Below are 17,542 nucleotides of genomic sequence, written 5' to 3'. Positions count from 1 at the left end.
AGCAATTATCTTTTGATGTATAAATTGATGTCAAAATATTTGACACGAATATCGCAATGCTAAGGATGTTAGTTGGGTATCAAAGAATGAAGAAAGAATACAGCGACCATCACCATGTTGTAATATAAGGTCACATCAGTACAATAAATACAGATCAATCAATATGTCAATTTCGGCGATGTTGTAGCCATTTAATTAAATAATTAACGTCCCAGCAGTAGTATACGTATTTATAAGCAAAACATTTTTGCTTTAAGAGCAAGTCTTGATACTAGTATTTCATAGCTGCCAAGGTTTCAGATTGCTAGATGTGACATTTTAATAATTTCAATATAATTATGAGTGACATTTCAAAGACTAGGAGTGACATTTTCTCACAACAGTCAACTGTTACCACCACTTTGACAGCGGGCCCTTGCTATATGAGTGCAGTAGTATCAATGCTCAGCCTGCCCAGGTAGAGGGGCCCAATTACCCTGCTTAGCTCAAAGCCACTGTTCCTGCCCTAGCAGCCAACTGGGTCTCGTGGCGCCATTGGGTACAAGTATTGGGAGGTCTTGTACACTGTGGTATGAGGAAGACCAACACGGTGCTCTCAGCCTGCATGGAGGAGGGGCTATATCCCAGTGCCGCAATCAATGGTGTCCCGATTAACAGGGCAGATGTGGCGCCATCACCTGCCCCACAAATATGCAGTGTAATCAGCACAGATGAGATGCCGAAGTCAGTACCTGGCACACGAAGGTCTAGGACAGCCGCGCTCAGGGCATTCATTGAGGGGCCTCAGGATGGCACATAATTAGCCGGGCAGCAGCCAAGAGTGTGCTAGGGTGCTGTTTATGTTGTCTCGCGAAATCTACAGTGGAGTGCGAGTCATATAGTATTAAAAGTATGAATGCCACTAAGCACATTTTTATTAACAGTCTGACTCACCTGGCGAGCCGAGGCATTTCAGTTTAACGGGCCGTCTAGTGGCCGCGTTGACTGACTCTCGGGGCAAACCGCCGCCCCGCCCCCTGGGCATTCAGACCCGGGTAGTAGAGCAACGCAGTGAAAGCTCTGGGCTCCAGCGGCCACTGTGGTCCATGGTGTTTGGTCTAGTCGCTGCAGCGTGGAAAATCATTAATGTGAACATTTTACTGCAGCCTCCAGAACATTATAATGAGGAACTGCAGCCTGAGCCAACATAGTGCTCGCGCTAATTTTAAGTCTGTGTCACGAGTACTGACGTAGCCTTAGGCATTGGGAACTGTCTATCCTGATGTCAGCCACATGGAGGGAATGCGGTGCCATCGCGTCGGAAATAGCCTATCGTTACTTTGTAGCACTGCAGCTCAGTAAAGCCAGCCCTCAAGCCTGCTGGGAACATTAGGCCTGCCAGAGCGCAGCTGTCACTTTAGTTTTTAGTGTAAATCACACAGCATTGCTGAATTATTTAGGAGCGCCACATCTTCATGACAGCCTTGGCAGGGGTAAACAACCTTTACAACGCGGTCAAAACACCGCAGTGTCATTACGAACCTTCTTTTACAATGCAAGTCGTTACCACGACTTGCGCTGGAGGGCGCTCTAGACTAAGGAATAGTAGATTTACTATTCCAACACCTTCCCTACTGTACGTAAGGTGGAGTTGGAATAGTAAATCTTACTATTCCTAAGTCCAGCACCCTACAGCGCAAGTCGTGGTAACGACTTGCGTTGTAAAAGATGCGTTGTGATGTACCACGATCATTTTTATCGCGTTGTAACATCATACATCCCTTGGCAGGGTATGCCATTTATGCGTGACATTGCATTTAAGTGCAGTGATGCGGATCATCACACTGAAATGCTTTAGTCTAACGCCTGATGCGTGAGACTTGGCAGGGCTGTAATGGGCTGTCTAGTGTCTGCGATGACTGACTCTCGGGGCAAACCTCCGCCCCGCCACCTGGGCATTCAGACCCGGCTAGTAGAGCAGCTCAGTGAAAGCTCTGGGCTCCAGCGGCCGCTGTGGCCCATGGAGTTAGGACCCTCTTCCCACGTAAGGTAAGTTTAGCTAGAAGGGCCGTTGGTGTTGGGACTGGCATGGGAGGGATTCCTGTGGGGTCCGTTCTGTGACAGTGTTGCACGGCAGCCAAGAAGCCTGAGAGAAGGCCTTGGCTTGGCTTATATTTTATGTCTGATTTCTAACGTGCGCCGTTTTTACAGTAAACATAATGCTGGTGATACGGGTGTAAAATGAAGGTTGGGCAGAAGATCGGTATGGCCATGCCAAGCTTCTGCCAAACCTTCGTTTTACACCCGTATCACCAGCATTAGGTTTACTGTAAAAACGGAGAACGTTAGAGTGGGGAAGGCCATTTACACTTGTTTAAACTTCGCAAAATTTGTGGTGTTCAAAAAGTTATCATGAACATCTCACAACGTTCCAAAGAAGAATACACTGCCTCTTAGCAAATCTCTTGTGAAAACCAGTGACAATGAACAACATCTTCTTTTCAGGACTGGCAATTTACAGTGAGTGTTCAATAAATAGTTAAGCACGTGCAAGCTCGGTTTATAAGCTCACAGGTAAAGCTTTTGTTTTTAACGCAGGAAGGCCATGACCCATTCGTGCTCTGTTTTGTTCTCTTAAATTTAATCGAGCAAGCAATGTTCCTTAATCCCACCTTTTGCAGGGAGAGGGACCCAGTAACGGCATGTGTAGTGTTTCATGCATGCAGGGATTAAGAATTCTTACTCTCGTGACAACACGCGCAGCAGTACCCAAGTGCATGCTTGTGTTTGTGAGCAGCCGTGCACACGTAACTTCCGCCTCCTGCTCCTCAGCTCCTCCTATTAATTAATCAGTAGAATAAGTTTAGCTAGGATTGCATGTCCCTGGGGCGCTCTATCTTTCCACCCTCCCTTGTCCCCTGGTGTGGAAGGCAGCCGGATTGCAAAGGAACTCTAGAACTCCTGCTGCTCCTATATAACAAATGTAAAGCCTTGCACTTATTGGAACAGTAACTTGAGACTATGTATATATAGTAAAGCAAAAAAACTGTCTGTCTTATTTAAATGTGCAGTGCTATCGGGAGTATATCCTTCACACACTTCAATTGAAGGGGGCCTCCGCCTTTGAAATGTGTGGCAGAAGAAAGAACCGCCCTCCATGAGATTCAAATACTTCACCCGGCCCAGCATTACCTTTGAACTGCTCCTTTCCAGTTTATGCCCATATGGACACACGCCATTACATAGATATTCTTATCCACATTAAGGGGATGCACGTGGGGAGGTACTCCTGCGTCAAGGCGTCATGAGGGTGGCATGTTCTAGTTAAGAAAGAAATTGTCGGTCTGTTAGCAACAGTGAAATACGGCTAGACTTATAGCAATCGGGAAGCTCTCAGTGCTGTTGTGGGAGTGCAGCAGAGTACGTTTAACTGCTGGACTCTGGTGAGACCATCAATCTTAGGTGTGAAAATCAGTGTATAGGACATGTTACATAAGACAAAGGATAACAAGGGGTGAATTCACATGTCGTCCATATTGGTAGGCAGTATAGTTGAAGAGTACTTAGTCTGGAGAAGCACAAACTCTGAATTTAAAATGTAACACAATGGATTGGGGCTCTCTTTAATGACAAGAACAGATTTTTACAGAAGTGATTCCTTTTCACAACATTAGAATAATGAAAGTCTGGGGTTAAAACCCATATGTTCTAATGTATACCTTGAAGTCTGCCAGCAGTTCTTTGATGACAGATATTAGCTCACTGTAAACTGCAACTAACAAAAGGAAGTCTCTGACAAATGCAGTAACCCACAGACCTGTTTACGTTACATTCACTTTGTGATCTGCACAGTACGCGTTCTGTGCAACAGGCCTATCAACCCTCTGCACTACCTAACCAAGAATAACAACTTCCTCGAGTCAAAACCAGGGGCGGCTGGTGACATTTGAAAGTGGTGAGGCATAAACTAATTTGCATATTGCACCGCAGCGATCGAGAGCAGCGAGCGAGCCCGAACCACCTTGCATCCATCCATACATCATTCATGCATCCACCCATCTATCCACCCACCCACCCTGCATCCATACAGCATTCATTCATGCATCCACCCATCCATCCATCATGCATCCACCCATCATGCATGCATCCATCCATCCATCATTCATACATCCACCCATCCATCCACCCACCCATCCTGCATCCATACAACATTCATTCATGCACCCACCAATCCATCCATCCACTCATCCATCCATCATGCATCCACCCATCATGCATGCATCCATCCATACATCATTCATACATCCACCCATCCATCCACCCACCCATCCTGCATCCATACATCATTCATGCATGCATCCACCCATCCATCCATCATGCATCCACCCATCATGCATGCATCCATCCATACATCATTCATACATCCACCCATCCATCCACCCACCCATCCTGCATCCATACATCATTCATTCATGCACCCACCAATCCATCCATCCACCCATCCATCCATCATGCATCCACCCATCATGCATGCATCCATCCATACATCATTCATGCATCCATCCATCCATCCACCCATCCATCCATCATGCATCCACCCATCATGATCCATGCATCCATCCATCCATACATCCATACATCATTCATGCATCCACCCATCCATCCACCCATCCATCCACCCATCCTGCATCCATACATCATTCATTCATGCATCCACTCATCCACCCACCCATCCATCCTGCATCCATCATTCATGCATCCATCCACCCATCATGCATGCATCCATCCATGCACCCATCCACCCACCCATCCACCGAACAATCATTAATGCACCCACCCTGCATCCATCCATCATTTATGTATTTTTATGACCATATAAAAATAAATTATGGACTCTAACAAGCCTTTAGGATCGATGTTGAAGGATGTGCCAGTTTACATATTACATCACCCCTACCTTTTTATGCTGGAAACCTTCTACCGCCCATGTATTTGCCATCCTGTAAGCCCTAGGTATGTACTATACAAATTCACATACAAACATACACCAACATGCATGCAATAATAAATGCATATATCATGCTATTCTGCCTCTACCGTTTGTTAACATTTTGACATTTTATAACATTAGTTCAAAGAGTACATTATATTTGTGGTGACAAAGTTGTTAACTCATTTTCTGGAAAATGTTTATAAAATGAAATCTGTTGAAGGCTGTTGTTGCAACTATCAAAATAGAAATTCTGCCGTGGAATAAACGGGTGACCTGCAATAGACGCACACATTTCTGCAGCAGATGCTTTAACACACTGAACTATCTCAAGTCATTTGTGCAAGCTAGTTTACTGGAACACCGAAAAACACACACTCTTACCTTACTGCCGGTCCCGGTCCACGCCACCTCTGGGCTCTGCTCCCCACACGTCCCAGGCTCACAGCGCCCCTGGCCAATCCTGGCGCCAGGGGCACAGGTACCCTCTCGCCCGCAGCACGCCCATTAGGGCTCCTGATGGGCATGCGCAACGCCGCAAAAACACAAGTGCGCATGCGTGGGCACGGGTAAAAATTCACCCTCCGTCCCCACCAGTGGCGGCTGGTGACATTTGAACCTGGTGGGGCGGAAAATGATTTCCGCACTGTAGCTCGCGAGCGCGGCGCGCGTGCCCGAACACCCCCACCCAACCCCACCCCCCCCCCCCCCACCGAGAAAAATGTGAAAATCGAGTGGACAAATGGTGCATTTGCAAGCAATTTTGAGAAGGAAGGAAGGTTAATAAAGAAATTGTGAAAGTGCAGATATGACAGTAATAAAGAGATGTCATACAACATAGGTAGCTACCTGCTTATTCAATATGTGGCTTTATAACAGACTTTGAGATACAATGCATTTCTGACTACCTCACAGAGGTTTTTTATTTAAAAACAAGTAAACAGATCGCAAACTAGCAGAATCACAGGATGTTGTGCGTTCCTGCTGCGACTCGAACATGGTTCCCTAGTGAGGTACTAACCCAGCCCAACGCTGCTTGGCTTTCACCCAGCCATTGCATGTGCTTACCAACCCAGGTGACGCGCCCCCCAAGATGCAAGACTCGCCCTGATATTGCCCACACCAAAATAGGCTGCTCCCGCCACCGCCAATGCTGCCCGACTGCCTCACTGAGGTAACAAGCAGAAAGAAACAAGCTGCAATGTGACCAGCCCGCTGCAGTTGTGAATAGGATTAATGCAAGTTACCACAAAATTTAGCAGAAATACAATCTAATAATCACCATAAAAAGGACCAACCAGGGCAACTACGAAGAAATGCCCCCAGCAGGCGTACCGTTCAATTAGCATTGTGGTCAATAACACATTTAACCAAATGTGCGCATATATGAAAGAGGCTGTGATGCATGTGTAATGCCCTGGGCTACACAAACACACTTACGCACAGGAAGGTGTACTAAAATCAACACTGTGGGACTAAGTAGTTAATTATAAACCCTTTGGTAGATGTCATCAATAACCATGTACGTGCCTCCCGATATTACTGATGTGAGGGCCATCTTAAAACGTTATGCCCACGACTAGGGGGAACAGATTTTGATAAGCAGCATCTATGAATGTCCAGACATAAAGATAGACTTACTTCTGTCCCGATTTTTGCGTTGCCTTGAAAAGCTGTGTATTCTCGGCGGCGTACATAGCATTACCTATGGCACGTCCTTCACCCTGAGCCCCCCTCTGTCTCCCCTCTGCTGCCGCGTGCACGCAGCTGGTGTCCTCCTGCGCCCCTGAAACAGATACATTACTTAAAGAGAGTATACCATTCAACTCTCATTTGCAGGACGACCTGGCCTTTGTTCCCAAAACCATGTATTTTAACAATTACAGAGAACACCGGGACAGTCCTCTGAACACCGGGAATGTCGAGGCAAATCCGTGAAATCTGGTACACCCTACCACGACTCGCTTGCAAACTAACCAGGACACCTTCCTAACGAAATAAAGGCTGACTCAAATCTGAGCAGAAGGTGCATGGACCTACTGAGCTCTCATTCCTACATGCAGCTCTCTACAATGGCGGAATTACACATCACACTCGGGTGAGGACTAACAACGGCCGCCAGGTTGCACGCGGATGCATGCAGCAGATTAACAGACTCTCTCTCCCTCACTCACTCACTCACTCCCCTCCCCCCCCCTCAATTCCCTGCGCACTGGCATGACTTCAAGAGTCGCGGCAGTGGCACTAGTGAAAACATCAAACCGGCTGCCATAGAAGGCGCTGTATTTACAAAAAAATACTTACACAGACCGAACCGATGCCGGATGGCCAAACCCGCCATGGCACTCTCAGGGGGGTACAGCTGTGGGATCATGGGTAATACGTAACGGGTGGGAGTTTGAAATAAAATTCAAAAGGGCGGTAATCACCACCATCACCATTGTGACTCACCTCAGTAGTTCTCCTTGTCGTGTCGATGTTGTTACGGTAGTAGTCCAGCTCAGGAGGCAGCAGGAAGAGTCACCATCAGGAGGAGCACGCCACGCACACCACGTTTGAAGCGGGCAGCAGCACTGTGTGTGGAAGTGGCTGGGTGCAGGGTGAGAGTGACCAAGGAGGTGAGTGACGTCACGTCATCAAGCAGGTCATGGAATGGATTGGTTAGAGCAGCCAAACTCCCCGTCCCATTAGGAGGCTGGGGGCTGTGGCATGAGGCAACACCTGGTATGCAAAGGGGGGGCTAGTGCGCATGTTCCCACCGGGCAGAAAAATGACCTGTCCGAAGCGGACACGCTCACCAGCGCCCCTGCACAGCCCCACCCCCCCTTTTCCCGATGGTTTCTGGTCCGGCCCGGTGACCGGCCGGCCAGAAACTAGTTGCTGAATAATGCATAATGTTTTATTTTACTAGGCATACTGGCGGTCCCGGATGGGACAGTGCGCATTGGGGGGGCAACGTCCAAACGCCCCAAAGGACGCACCGCCGCTGGTCCCCACGCATGCGTACTTTTGTTGCCGCCTGTACAATCATGTCAATGAATCAACATGACGCCCGCCCGGCGGTCTGACGTCATGTTGATTCATTGACATGATTGTCATGAGGGAGCTGCGGGCGGCGTCGGGCAGGGGGGGCTACGCCCCCACACCCCAATGGACGAACCGCGCCTGGTCAAAACCTCTATTAGACAAAACTCTGATCTCGCCTGAAAGAAAATTAATCACCAGAGCTTTATTGACATTTTAATTGCTGCCTGATCACTGCTAGAGGCCAGGAACGGGACAGCAGGTGCTTTTACGCCCCTGTGCGAAGTCAGCACACGGTGCAGTGGCACTGGTCGCACCGCCCTGAAGCTGGCTCTGCCTTCACTTTTATGAGTGACGCTATAAAATGTATTAAATGCATCTGAGAGAGAGTGGTTATGGAGACTGTTAAAGGGTACTAGGGAGGGAATTTGGCAGAGGTGGTCATTGGGAGGGGGGTGCCAAAAAACATTGTCGCACTGGGCGCCACCAGTGCTAAAGCCGGCCCTGCTGCTGTGCAACAGACTCACAGAATGGACCACCCAGGAATCCAGCACTGTTTTATCCTTTATTCCTGCGTACTGATTTAAACATTTCTGAACCTACAAAATGGTACTGCGGAGGAGAATACGTACAAGTCAGCCTTCCAAAGCCGCATTTATTCCTCCTGGCACAGTAAGCCGCCTTTCTAAAATATTTTCCAACCATCCATGACACTTGTGTCTTTAAAGAAATGCCACCCACTGGTAAAAAAATGGTGGGGAGCCACGGCCAACTGCCAATTAGGTCAAGGGAGCCACGGGTCAAAAAAGTTTGGGAACCACTGGCCTGTAGTTACTTTGTAGCACTGCAGCTCAGTAAAGCCAGCCCTCAAGTCTGCCTGGAACATTACGCCTGCCAGAGCGTAGCTGGCACTTTAGTTTTTAGTGTAAATCACACAGCATTGCTAAATTATTTAGGAGCGCCATATCTTCATGACAGCCTTGGCAGGCTATGCCACTTATGCGTGACTTTGCATTTAAGTGCAGTGATGCGGATAATCACACTGAAATGCTTTAGTCTAACGCCTGATGCGTGAGACTTGGCAGGGCTGGTATTTTAAGAAAGTGTTCACTTGTTGGTTTTTATAATTGGCCGACAGTTGGTCAATACAGTGTGGCTGGACTTAGTTTTACATGTACTCAATGAACCAGAAGTCATTATACAACACAAAAGACCTTATGGTCATATACATCCTAAGTCCAAATAAAGAAATTGATAATCACGAAATGTTTAAATATTTAGAAACGGTCTCATTATTTCTTTCTTGGTCTGTAAACAACTTAGATTTGTCTAAAAAGTGTTTTCTTGCAGTCATATCTTGTTTACAAGATTGTTGTTTATACAAACAATAATGTTTTTACACCATACAGGCCAGAGTGTGCCATTCAGTTGCTGAATTTAAGCCTTTATTTATGTTGTCAGTTCTACAGATAAGCATACTCTCCTTAAGAGTCAATATTTGATCAACATTGGGTTGTCTTTTGGTCGGTTTAACAACCTCTAGCACCCACCACAGCATTTCTCTTTCTGAGTGTCCAACTCATAGATATTGCTCTACCGAGCGAGCCTTTTCTACATGACATCTAATGCGAGATTGGTGTTGCAGAATCCGTTTTTTTGTACTACTTGTGTCGTTTTGCCTATATAGTAGAGTCCACACGGACACTGAATGCAGTAAACTACATTAGGTGTGTTGTAGTTTGAGAACGTTTTTAGTGAAATGGAAACATTATTGATTATACAGGTTTTGGTACATGCTAGACATGTGGTGCATTCATAGTGACCAGCAAGTGTTGTTAACTGACTCATGTTTTCTACAATAATGGCCTCAATTTTTCCATCTGTATGGTCCAAACAATCTTGAAGATTAGTTCCCCTTTTGAAAGAGAACAATGGTTTATTCATTAGTTCTGGCAAACTTTTCAGAAGTGTCCAATGCTTATTAATAACTTTTTTGATGGAGATTGAGGGAGTCCCAAAAGTAGAGACACATACCAACTGTGAGTCATTTGGACGTTCTTTTACTGTCAGCAATGTTTCACGATTATTATACCAGGCACGTTTCATTGATCAGTTCCATAATTTTCCTGGATAACCGAGTGCCTTTCAATTTTTCTTTGAATGATTTGCTTCACTGAAATAGTCTTCTTTCAACGTGCAATTTCTGCGTACACGCAGAAATTGCCCGAAGGGAAGACCATCCTTCAGTGCTTGAGGATGATGGCTGTTATAGTTTAAGAGTGTGTTTCTGGCAGTTGGTTTGGTGTATAACGTTGTATAAAGGCAGTTGTCATCATTTACTTTAATTGTGATATCCAGAAAATTCATCCTATAAGGATCAAACTCCATAGTGAATTTTAGATGTTGATTCTTGGTATTAAACCAACTATGGAAGGCCTCTAGTTGATTCTTGGTACCGCGCCAGATGAGAAAAAAGTCTTCTATGTATCTTAGCCAACGAATGATGTTACTTGAGAAAGGATTAGAAGTATTAAGAACAATCTCGTTTTCAAAGGAGGATACATATATATTGGCTAACTCAGGGGCGTACACAGCGCCCATTGCTATGCCTTTTAACTGTTGTTTGAATGTATCTTCAAACAGAAAGAAGATTTCACATAAAGATATACGTGTATATTTTAAAATGAAGGCGGTTGGGACCTCATGGGGTCTCGGTCTTGTATCTAGCAGACACACATTGACATTATAAGTTTATATATCAGAATCTGAAACTGCCAACTTCATCGAGCCAGGTTTACTATTTGTAGTTCCTCACTTTTCCCTTCCCTAGCTCAGTAGTGGTAAATAGGAGGCTTGTGAGGGGCTAACGATGAAAGAAGGAGTCAACCCTGTGATGTCATCAGGGGTGCGCGGGTGCATCATCTTAATTCTGCTATCTCTGCCATTTTGGTAAATTGATGTTGATGGTGTAAGGAGTTTCACCAGAATGTAATTTTGGGGTATTTTAGCCAACATTATTTATGTATTTATTTACTTAATATTTGTAGAGTGCTGGTGATACCGAAAGTAAGGCTTCTTGGTGCTAGTGGGCTCAAGATTGTTAATACTATTTTGTCATGGTTTTCTCATCCTCAGATGCACCAAAGGGCACAGAAGTTGTTATCAATCCAAACACAGTAAACATTAAAGAAGGGGATAGCGCCTCGATGGCGTGCACCACAAACAGCAGCTACCCAGGCATCACAAGCTATAAGTGGTACAAGGATGAGGTTGGGGAGGCCTTCAGCACCGACCAGGTTGTGACCTTCCAGAGTGTGGCTCGTTCCGACTATGGGCAATACCACTGTGAAGTCAAGAATCCTATTGGAACTGGAGTGGCACAAGCCAGAACGCTGACTGTCTTCTGTAAGTTAGTTTGTATTTTTAATTTTATTAATTCCTAACTGTCTTTGGCACCACTCGCTCATCAGAAATTAAAAGTGACAACTAATTGTTAATGAGATTGGAAAAATCCTATGGCCTGGATTTACTAACATTCTTTCTTGTGGTTGTGCTACTATTTTGGCGCAAAGTGTTAGGATTTCAAAAACCATTCACATCTTGAAGTGTATTGCATGGCTTTGCATTGCATTTCCCTCCAAAAGTAATGCACGGCAGTGCATCGCTTGCATTACCTTGTGTTGGGGATGCGTTACATGGGTGGAGCCTGGGAGTTCCTGTGGATCCACCCATTTCTTTTTGATGCAAACGCAGATTTACTGCGGTCAGAAAACCTGGGTTTGCACCAAAATGGTTTGCATGCGACAGGCTTCTGAATGGAAAAGAATTAGCTTTATTTCTCCTCATTACTTCCTCTTTGCATTCTGAAGCACACATGCAACTACAACTAAGCCTCTAAGGATTGTTTATTGTATAGGAAGGTATCCCTTTCTGCAGAAACACAATCCTGACCACAACGCATGCACCATGGCACAAGAGCTCATGCCTTGGGAAAAAGATGCTACACGTGCACCAGTGCGCATGCGAGAGACAAATTGCACCATATTTGAATAAATATAGTGGAAACAAAGTCAATTTTCTGAGCCACGGTCATGTAATTTTCAGCAATAATTAATCCACGCAATAGTTTTCTTAGGTGTTCGTCTTTGTTCTTTATTCTGAGTCTTGTATACATCGGATTGCGCTTCAGTTCTTCATCAACACAACAGATAGCAACAGATTGAGCCAACACGTGTTTCGTCTATTGGTAATAGCCAAAGACTTCATCAGGGCATGAACTGCAATATATATACAAATAATTGAATGGATGGCCTCTGCCGAAACCAACCTTCATAGGGTTCAACGATCAAAGTGTAACCAATTATAGCAGAGTCAGGAAAATAATAATAGGATTTCTCCGATCATCAACTACCAGCATTCATAAAATCAGATAGCATCCATAAAATTCTTGCTAACGGTACAGAGAGTACTCAGCATCAATTCTTGGCATCAAACCTCCTGCAGGGTCTGTCATGATTGGATATTCAGCTGCCACATTTTGGACCATGGTGCTGATACCATTGCCAAAAGTAAGGTTATGCTATATTATCTTAAGTAGTTTATATGTATGTATTTGGAATTTCTATAGCATAAAAGTAGCCAAAAACCAGTGGAGCACTGTACATACTAACACACAGAAGATATCAAGGGTCTCTTATAAATACCACTTTCAACGGTACCTATTTGTGGTATCCGGAATTACATATACCAAGTGGTTATCTGGGAGCCTGCATAGGAGAGAAATGAAAAATAAAAATAAAAAGAGGATGAAAAAGAAATGAAAACACCCATCAGCCCACACATTGGCGGAACTTCATCATCTGGGTTAGAATGGAAAGATGGTGTTTGCTAGACACTTCCTCAGGAGATTCCTTGAGGATTGCTAGTATCAGATTGTTAGATCAAACCATCAACCACAAGATGGAAAGTTTTTTAGGCTGAAGGCGCAAGTTGCAGTGCTCGAAAAGATTGTGAAAAGTGTAAACAAATATAGTGGTGGTCTAAAAATACCTGTTTTGATGTCTAAGAAAACTTTATTGGATGCGACCATCAAAACGGCATGTTTAAAAACAGAGTGAAAATAGTATGTAGAAAATTACTATTCACCATGGATATTGACTGGTCAACATGTTTCAGCCCCTACGGGCTTTCATCAGGACCTATGATGTACACTACTGCAACACTTACCACTTGTCGTGATAAACAGTGAAGATTATGAAAACCTACCAATTGTGAAGTAGTATCATATCTCAAACATCTCCTATGGAACAAGAAACAAAAGAGAACATACACAGAGCAAGACAGATGTCAAACATGAAAAAAAGCATCTGGAATGTTATGCTAAATGTCTCAATCGTATTTTCCACTCACCCAACAGTGTAGGGAGGAACGGCCTCACCTCGCCTGGCGCTCGCTCAGGACAAAGAGGCCACGCACTAAAACAATAGAAACATAAATCGTTTTATGTGACTTGGTCATAATGATGTCATTATTTGATGTATAGTGGTTAAATGACATCAAAAATTCGAAATTGGAAGTAGAGACCATGGCAGAGATGCAGGTCCTAGACCACAGTGACTGACAGACTCTATTTGGAATGACAGATTCCTACATGCTAACATATTGTAATTCTTGTTTCATAAAGAGATAGCAACACAGAACACTTAGAACAGAAAATCTGTATCTGTGAGTACTTGTTCAATAAGTGAGCTGTGTCCCACCTTGAGAAAGAACCTTTTAATCTGCATGAAAAATAACTGGGTGGTGCAGTTCTTCTATGAGTAAAGTTAAGAGAGTTAGCCATCCATACCAAAAACTCTCCATACCAGTGCCACAACAAAACTGCGCACAGTGGCCCATCAGTGGAACCTCTCATGAACCCTTACTCCAGCCAGACACAGCCCACGCTTACCTCTTCGTCGTTGCCTCGGTCTGGCATCTGAGCCGAGGGGAAGGTAGCGAGGCTGTTCTGGACTGGAGAATAAAAAACTCAAAAGCGGACCAGAGAGGGAACTATCTCTCTGGATAGCAAATCACTGATTGGCTCTGTGTTCACGCTATTTTACTTCGACGAAAATGTCGTCATGTAGAGAGAAACGGCTGTATGATTGGTGCAGCCCACTCGATAAGCAGCCAATGGGTGCCAGTTTAAGTCCGTGCTGCAAAGCGTGTTCTAAGTGAAGGCTTCAACCGGAAGCCTCCAAAAGCGCTCCTTTGCTTGGTGTACATATTGCTGAATGCGGACCACCGTGGAAAACAACAGTGAATGTCGCCGAAGGATGCTGATTGGTCAAGCTCAAACCGGAAAGTAAACTAAACCGGATGGTGGGTGCGCCGAGAGTCAGAAACAGACAAAGACGCTGTTTACAGTGTTACCTTCTTTATTTGTGCAACGTGAAGTTCAAGATGCATGAGCGTCGTGAGTGTGTAAGACGCTCTTTGTTCTCTTGCCTGCCTCGTTCTGCATGTACCCCTCAGTGCTTAAATTTGTCCTTTCTTATATATAGATTCTGATTGGTCATACTCAGGACCAGGCAGGTCTGTGCCGCATACAGGCTGCATCGGAAAATGAGCATAACAGCGCGGCACTGTATGTTATGTTAGTCCACTCATCGTGCATATAGATGTTTAAATATATCTCACTGTGTCCTTAGGAATGGACAAAGAAACGGGGCCCTACAGAGAGTCTAGCGAGTCGCCCACGTACTTATGTCCAGCTGGCGCAAAAAAAGGGGGGGTGCCCTGACATCAAAGTTTCATAGAGGGTAAGGCTAACATCCCGCTTGATGTTTACCAGACGTCCGCCACCACTCTTGCACAGAGATGACTAGGATCAATCATGATGTCGTTAGACCAATTATTTAGATCTCGTGATGCACATACAACTTGGTAGAGGCTTGTCAACACAAGTTAGTGTATATATGAAACAAAGTCGTGATTTGCGACGAAAACTGCATGGGACAGGCTCACTATGTATAACCTGAGATGGAAAGAGATCTTGACTCTTTCTCTAGAAAGATCATATGAGACATCTAATGACTCAATTGCATGGCTTATTAGGATAAAGTGGGACAAGGTCTTATAACTGTAACCACGGTATGTCGTCGTTCAACCCCTCTGTATCACATTTAAGTTTAAAAATCCATTTTTGTTCTTTTTTGAGCAAAAAATGGGAGATATCATTCACATGTGGGGGTATGAATGGCTGTTCCAAGACTAGCCATTCCAGCTCATCTGCAGAGTGTTTCGTGTTGAGAAAGTGAGACGTCAACCGGGTTGCTTGTTTGTTGCGCCTGATGGTACTTTTGTGCTCCTGTATTCTCAACTTGATCTTCCTCGTTGTCATGCCTATATAGCGAAGAGTGCATGGGCAAGTAATCTGATAAATGACTTTTTCGCTGTTGCAATTAGTATGTCGTTTTAGCAGCCACGGGCGTGCTGTGCCAATGTCAACCGATAGTGTTTTCTTGGTCTGTGGACACACTGAGCAATTGCCACATGGGTGATGTCCTTGGACCGGGGGAAGGTGCCACAGTGTGGGTGTGGTTTCTCCGATGATGTGTCTAGGTCTCGTGTGGACCAATTCGTCTCTCAAATTGGCACTTCTTTTGAATGAAAAAAGTGGCAAGGGAATGTTGTCGCCTGCACTGTTCAAAATGCGCCATTTCTGTCTGATGATCTTTTGGATCATTTGACGATGCAGTACTGAACGTGGTCACACACGTTAATTTATTGAGAGGGGGTTTCTCAACAGGTGGTGCTAGCAGTGCCTCCCGGTTGTTGTTTGAAGCCCTTTTACAAGATGTTTTAATCAGTGAGCTCGGGTAGAGGTGTTGTTTAAGTTTGTTAGAGAGGTCTTCGGCTTGGGACTGGAAATCCGGTGTCTCTGAACAATTCCTCAGAACCCTGAGAAACTGCCCAAAGGGTAAATTTTCTCTCAGGGAACGGGGATGATGACTATCGAACCTAAGTAGTGAGTTACGAGACATAGGTTTACGATACAGGCTGCTTGAGAGATGTCCTTCTTTTGGGATAATCAGCAGATCCAAGAACGGGAGTTCCGTTCTACTGTGTTCTATGGTAAATCTCAAAAAAGGATTCTGTGAGTTAAGCCAGGTTTGAAAAGTCAGTAATGACTGGCTGTCTCCACGCCATACCACCTAGATGTCATCAATGTGCCTCTTCCACAACACCGTTTGATGGTAATACGGATTGTTGTGGTTGAGGACATGATGAGTCTCAAAATGGTGGACATATAAATTGGCCAAGCTTGGCGCAAATTTGCTGCCCATAGACGTCCCTGATGTCTGTAGGTACAGAGAGTCCTCGAACCTGAAAAAGTTCTCTGTCATGGCGATTCTGGCCAATTCCATGATGAAATGGATTGGTGTTATACTCTCATGGGAGGTGGTTTCTAAAAGTTCTTGTACAGTCTGTAGAGTTTCTACTTGCGGTATACAAGTGTATAGCGATTCAACATCGAAACTGACAAGGATGTCAGAATCGGTGTTGAACTCAACCTCAGGTAATAAACGCAAGACATCTTTGGTGTCCTGGAGGTAGGTTGGCATTGTCTTGACCAGGGGACTCAAGAAAACATCTACAAAAGACGACAAGGGTTCCAGGAGAGACCCAATGCCCGAAATAATCGGACGCCCTGGAGGAGGCCTTGCTGTTTTATGAATTTTAGGCAGTGTGTAAAAGTACAGGGTGACTGGATGAGATGTGACTAGGAATTTTGCCTCTTGTGATGTTATCCAGCCCTCCGCACTCGCTTCCTCTACCAGATGTTTAATTTCATTGAGAAGTCTTGTAGTTGGATCTTCATCGAGGAGTGTGTAAGAATGAATATTGCCTAACTGCCTCAAACACTCAGTCCGATAGAAGGTGGTGTCTTGTATGACTATCGCACCACCCTTATCGGCTGGTTTGATCGTGATATCCGTGTCGTTGGACAGAGTATCAAGTGCTTGTCTCTCAGTCTTTGATAGATTTTGATAAATGCTGTGCCTCGAGAGATTTAAGGATTTCATCTCATGTAGCACAGCAGTTTCAAATGTGCCAACTCTTGATGGCACCTGTTGGAGAAGGGGCATGAAAGTTGACTTCGTTTTCAGTCCTGTGTTGGTGTCTGGAGTCACTTGTATGGAATCCTTGTTACTTTCTTTAAAGAAGAAATGCAGTCTTACTGTTCGAAAGAATCTTTCAATTTCACTGCGAAGTTGAAAGGCGTCTCCACTGTTTGTAGGGACGAAGCCAAGGCCTTTATTAAGTACCTGATGCTCTATGGGAGACAGATTCCGAGCACTTAGATTGACCACCAAGTCCTCGTTGCACTTTGGTACGGTGTTTACTGCCCTCGCTTGCTGCGGGTGATCGGTGGCTCTTGATCGTCTGCCCACTGTACTTGATTCTGACTCCTCCGTCTCCCTCGATTCCAGCCACGGCCCTGTCCTAAAAAAGCCTGACTGTCATAGTATTGAGGCTGCATTGGGTAGTGGGGCATGGGTG

The 17,542-nt window shown here is 45.0% G+C and overlaps 1 protein-coding gene across 2 annotated transcripts in view; it reads left to right on the top strand.

Moving 5' to 3' along the window:
- Positions 1 to 17,542, top strand: part of LOC144817753 (sialoadhesin-like) — a 358,435-nt gene that overhangs the window by 145,448 nt on the left and 195,445 nt on the right. For both annotated transcript variants that reach the window (XM_078674539.1, XM_078674540.1), the window contains one exon: positions 11,129 to 11,398. In XM_078674539.1, coding sequence (XP_078530665.1) covers positions 11,129 to 11,398 — 270 coding nt within the window. The remainder of the gene's footprint in view (positions 1 to 11,128; positions 11,399 to 17,542) is intronic.

Source organism: Lissotriton helveticus, chromosome 2_1, assembly GCF_964261635.1.
Source record: "Lissotriton helveticus chromosome 2_1, aLisHel1.1, whole genome shotgun sequence".
In the NCBI taxonomy this organism is placed as follows: domain Eukaryota; kingdom Metazoa; phylum Chordata; class Amphibia; order Caudata; family Salamandridae; genus Lissotriton; species Lissotriton helveticus.
The sequence above is the reverse complement of the archived record's forward strand: the minus strand, read 5'-3'. Positions and strand labels throughout refer to the sequence as shown.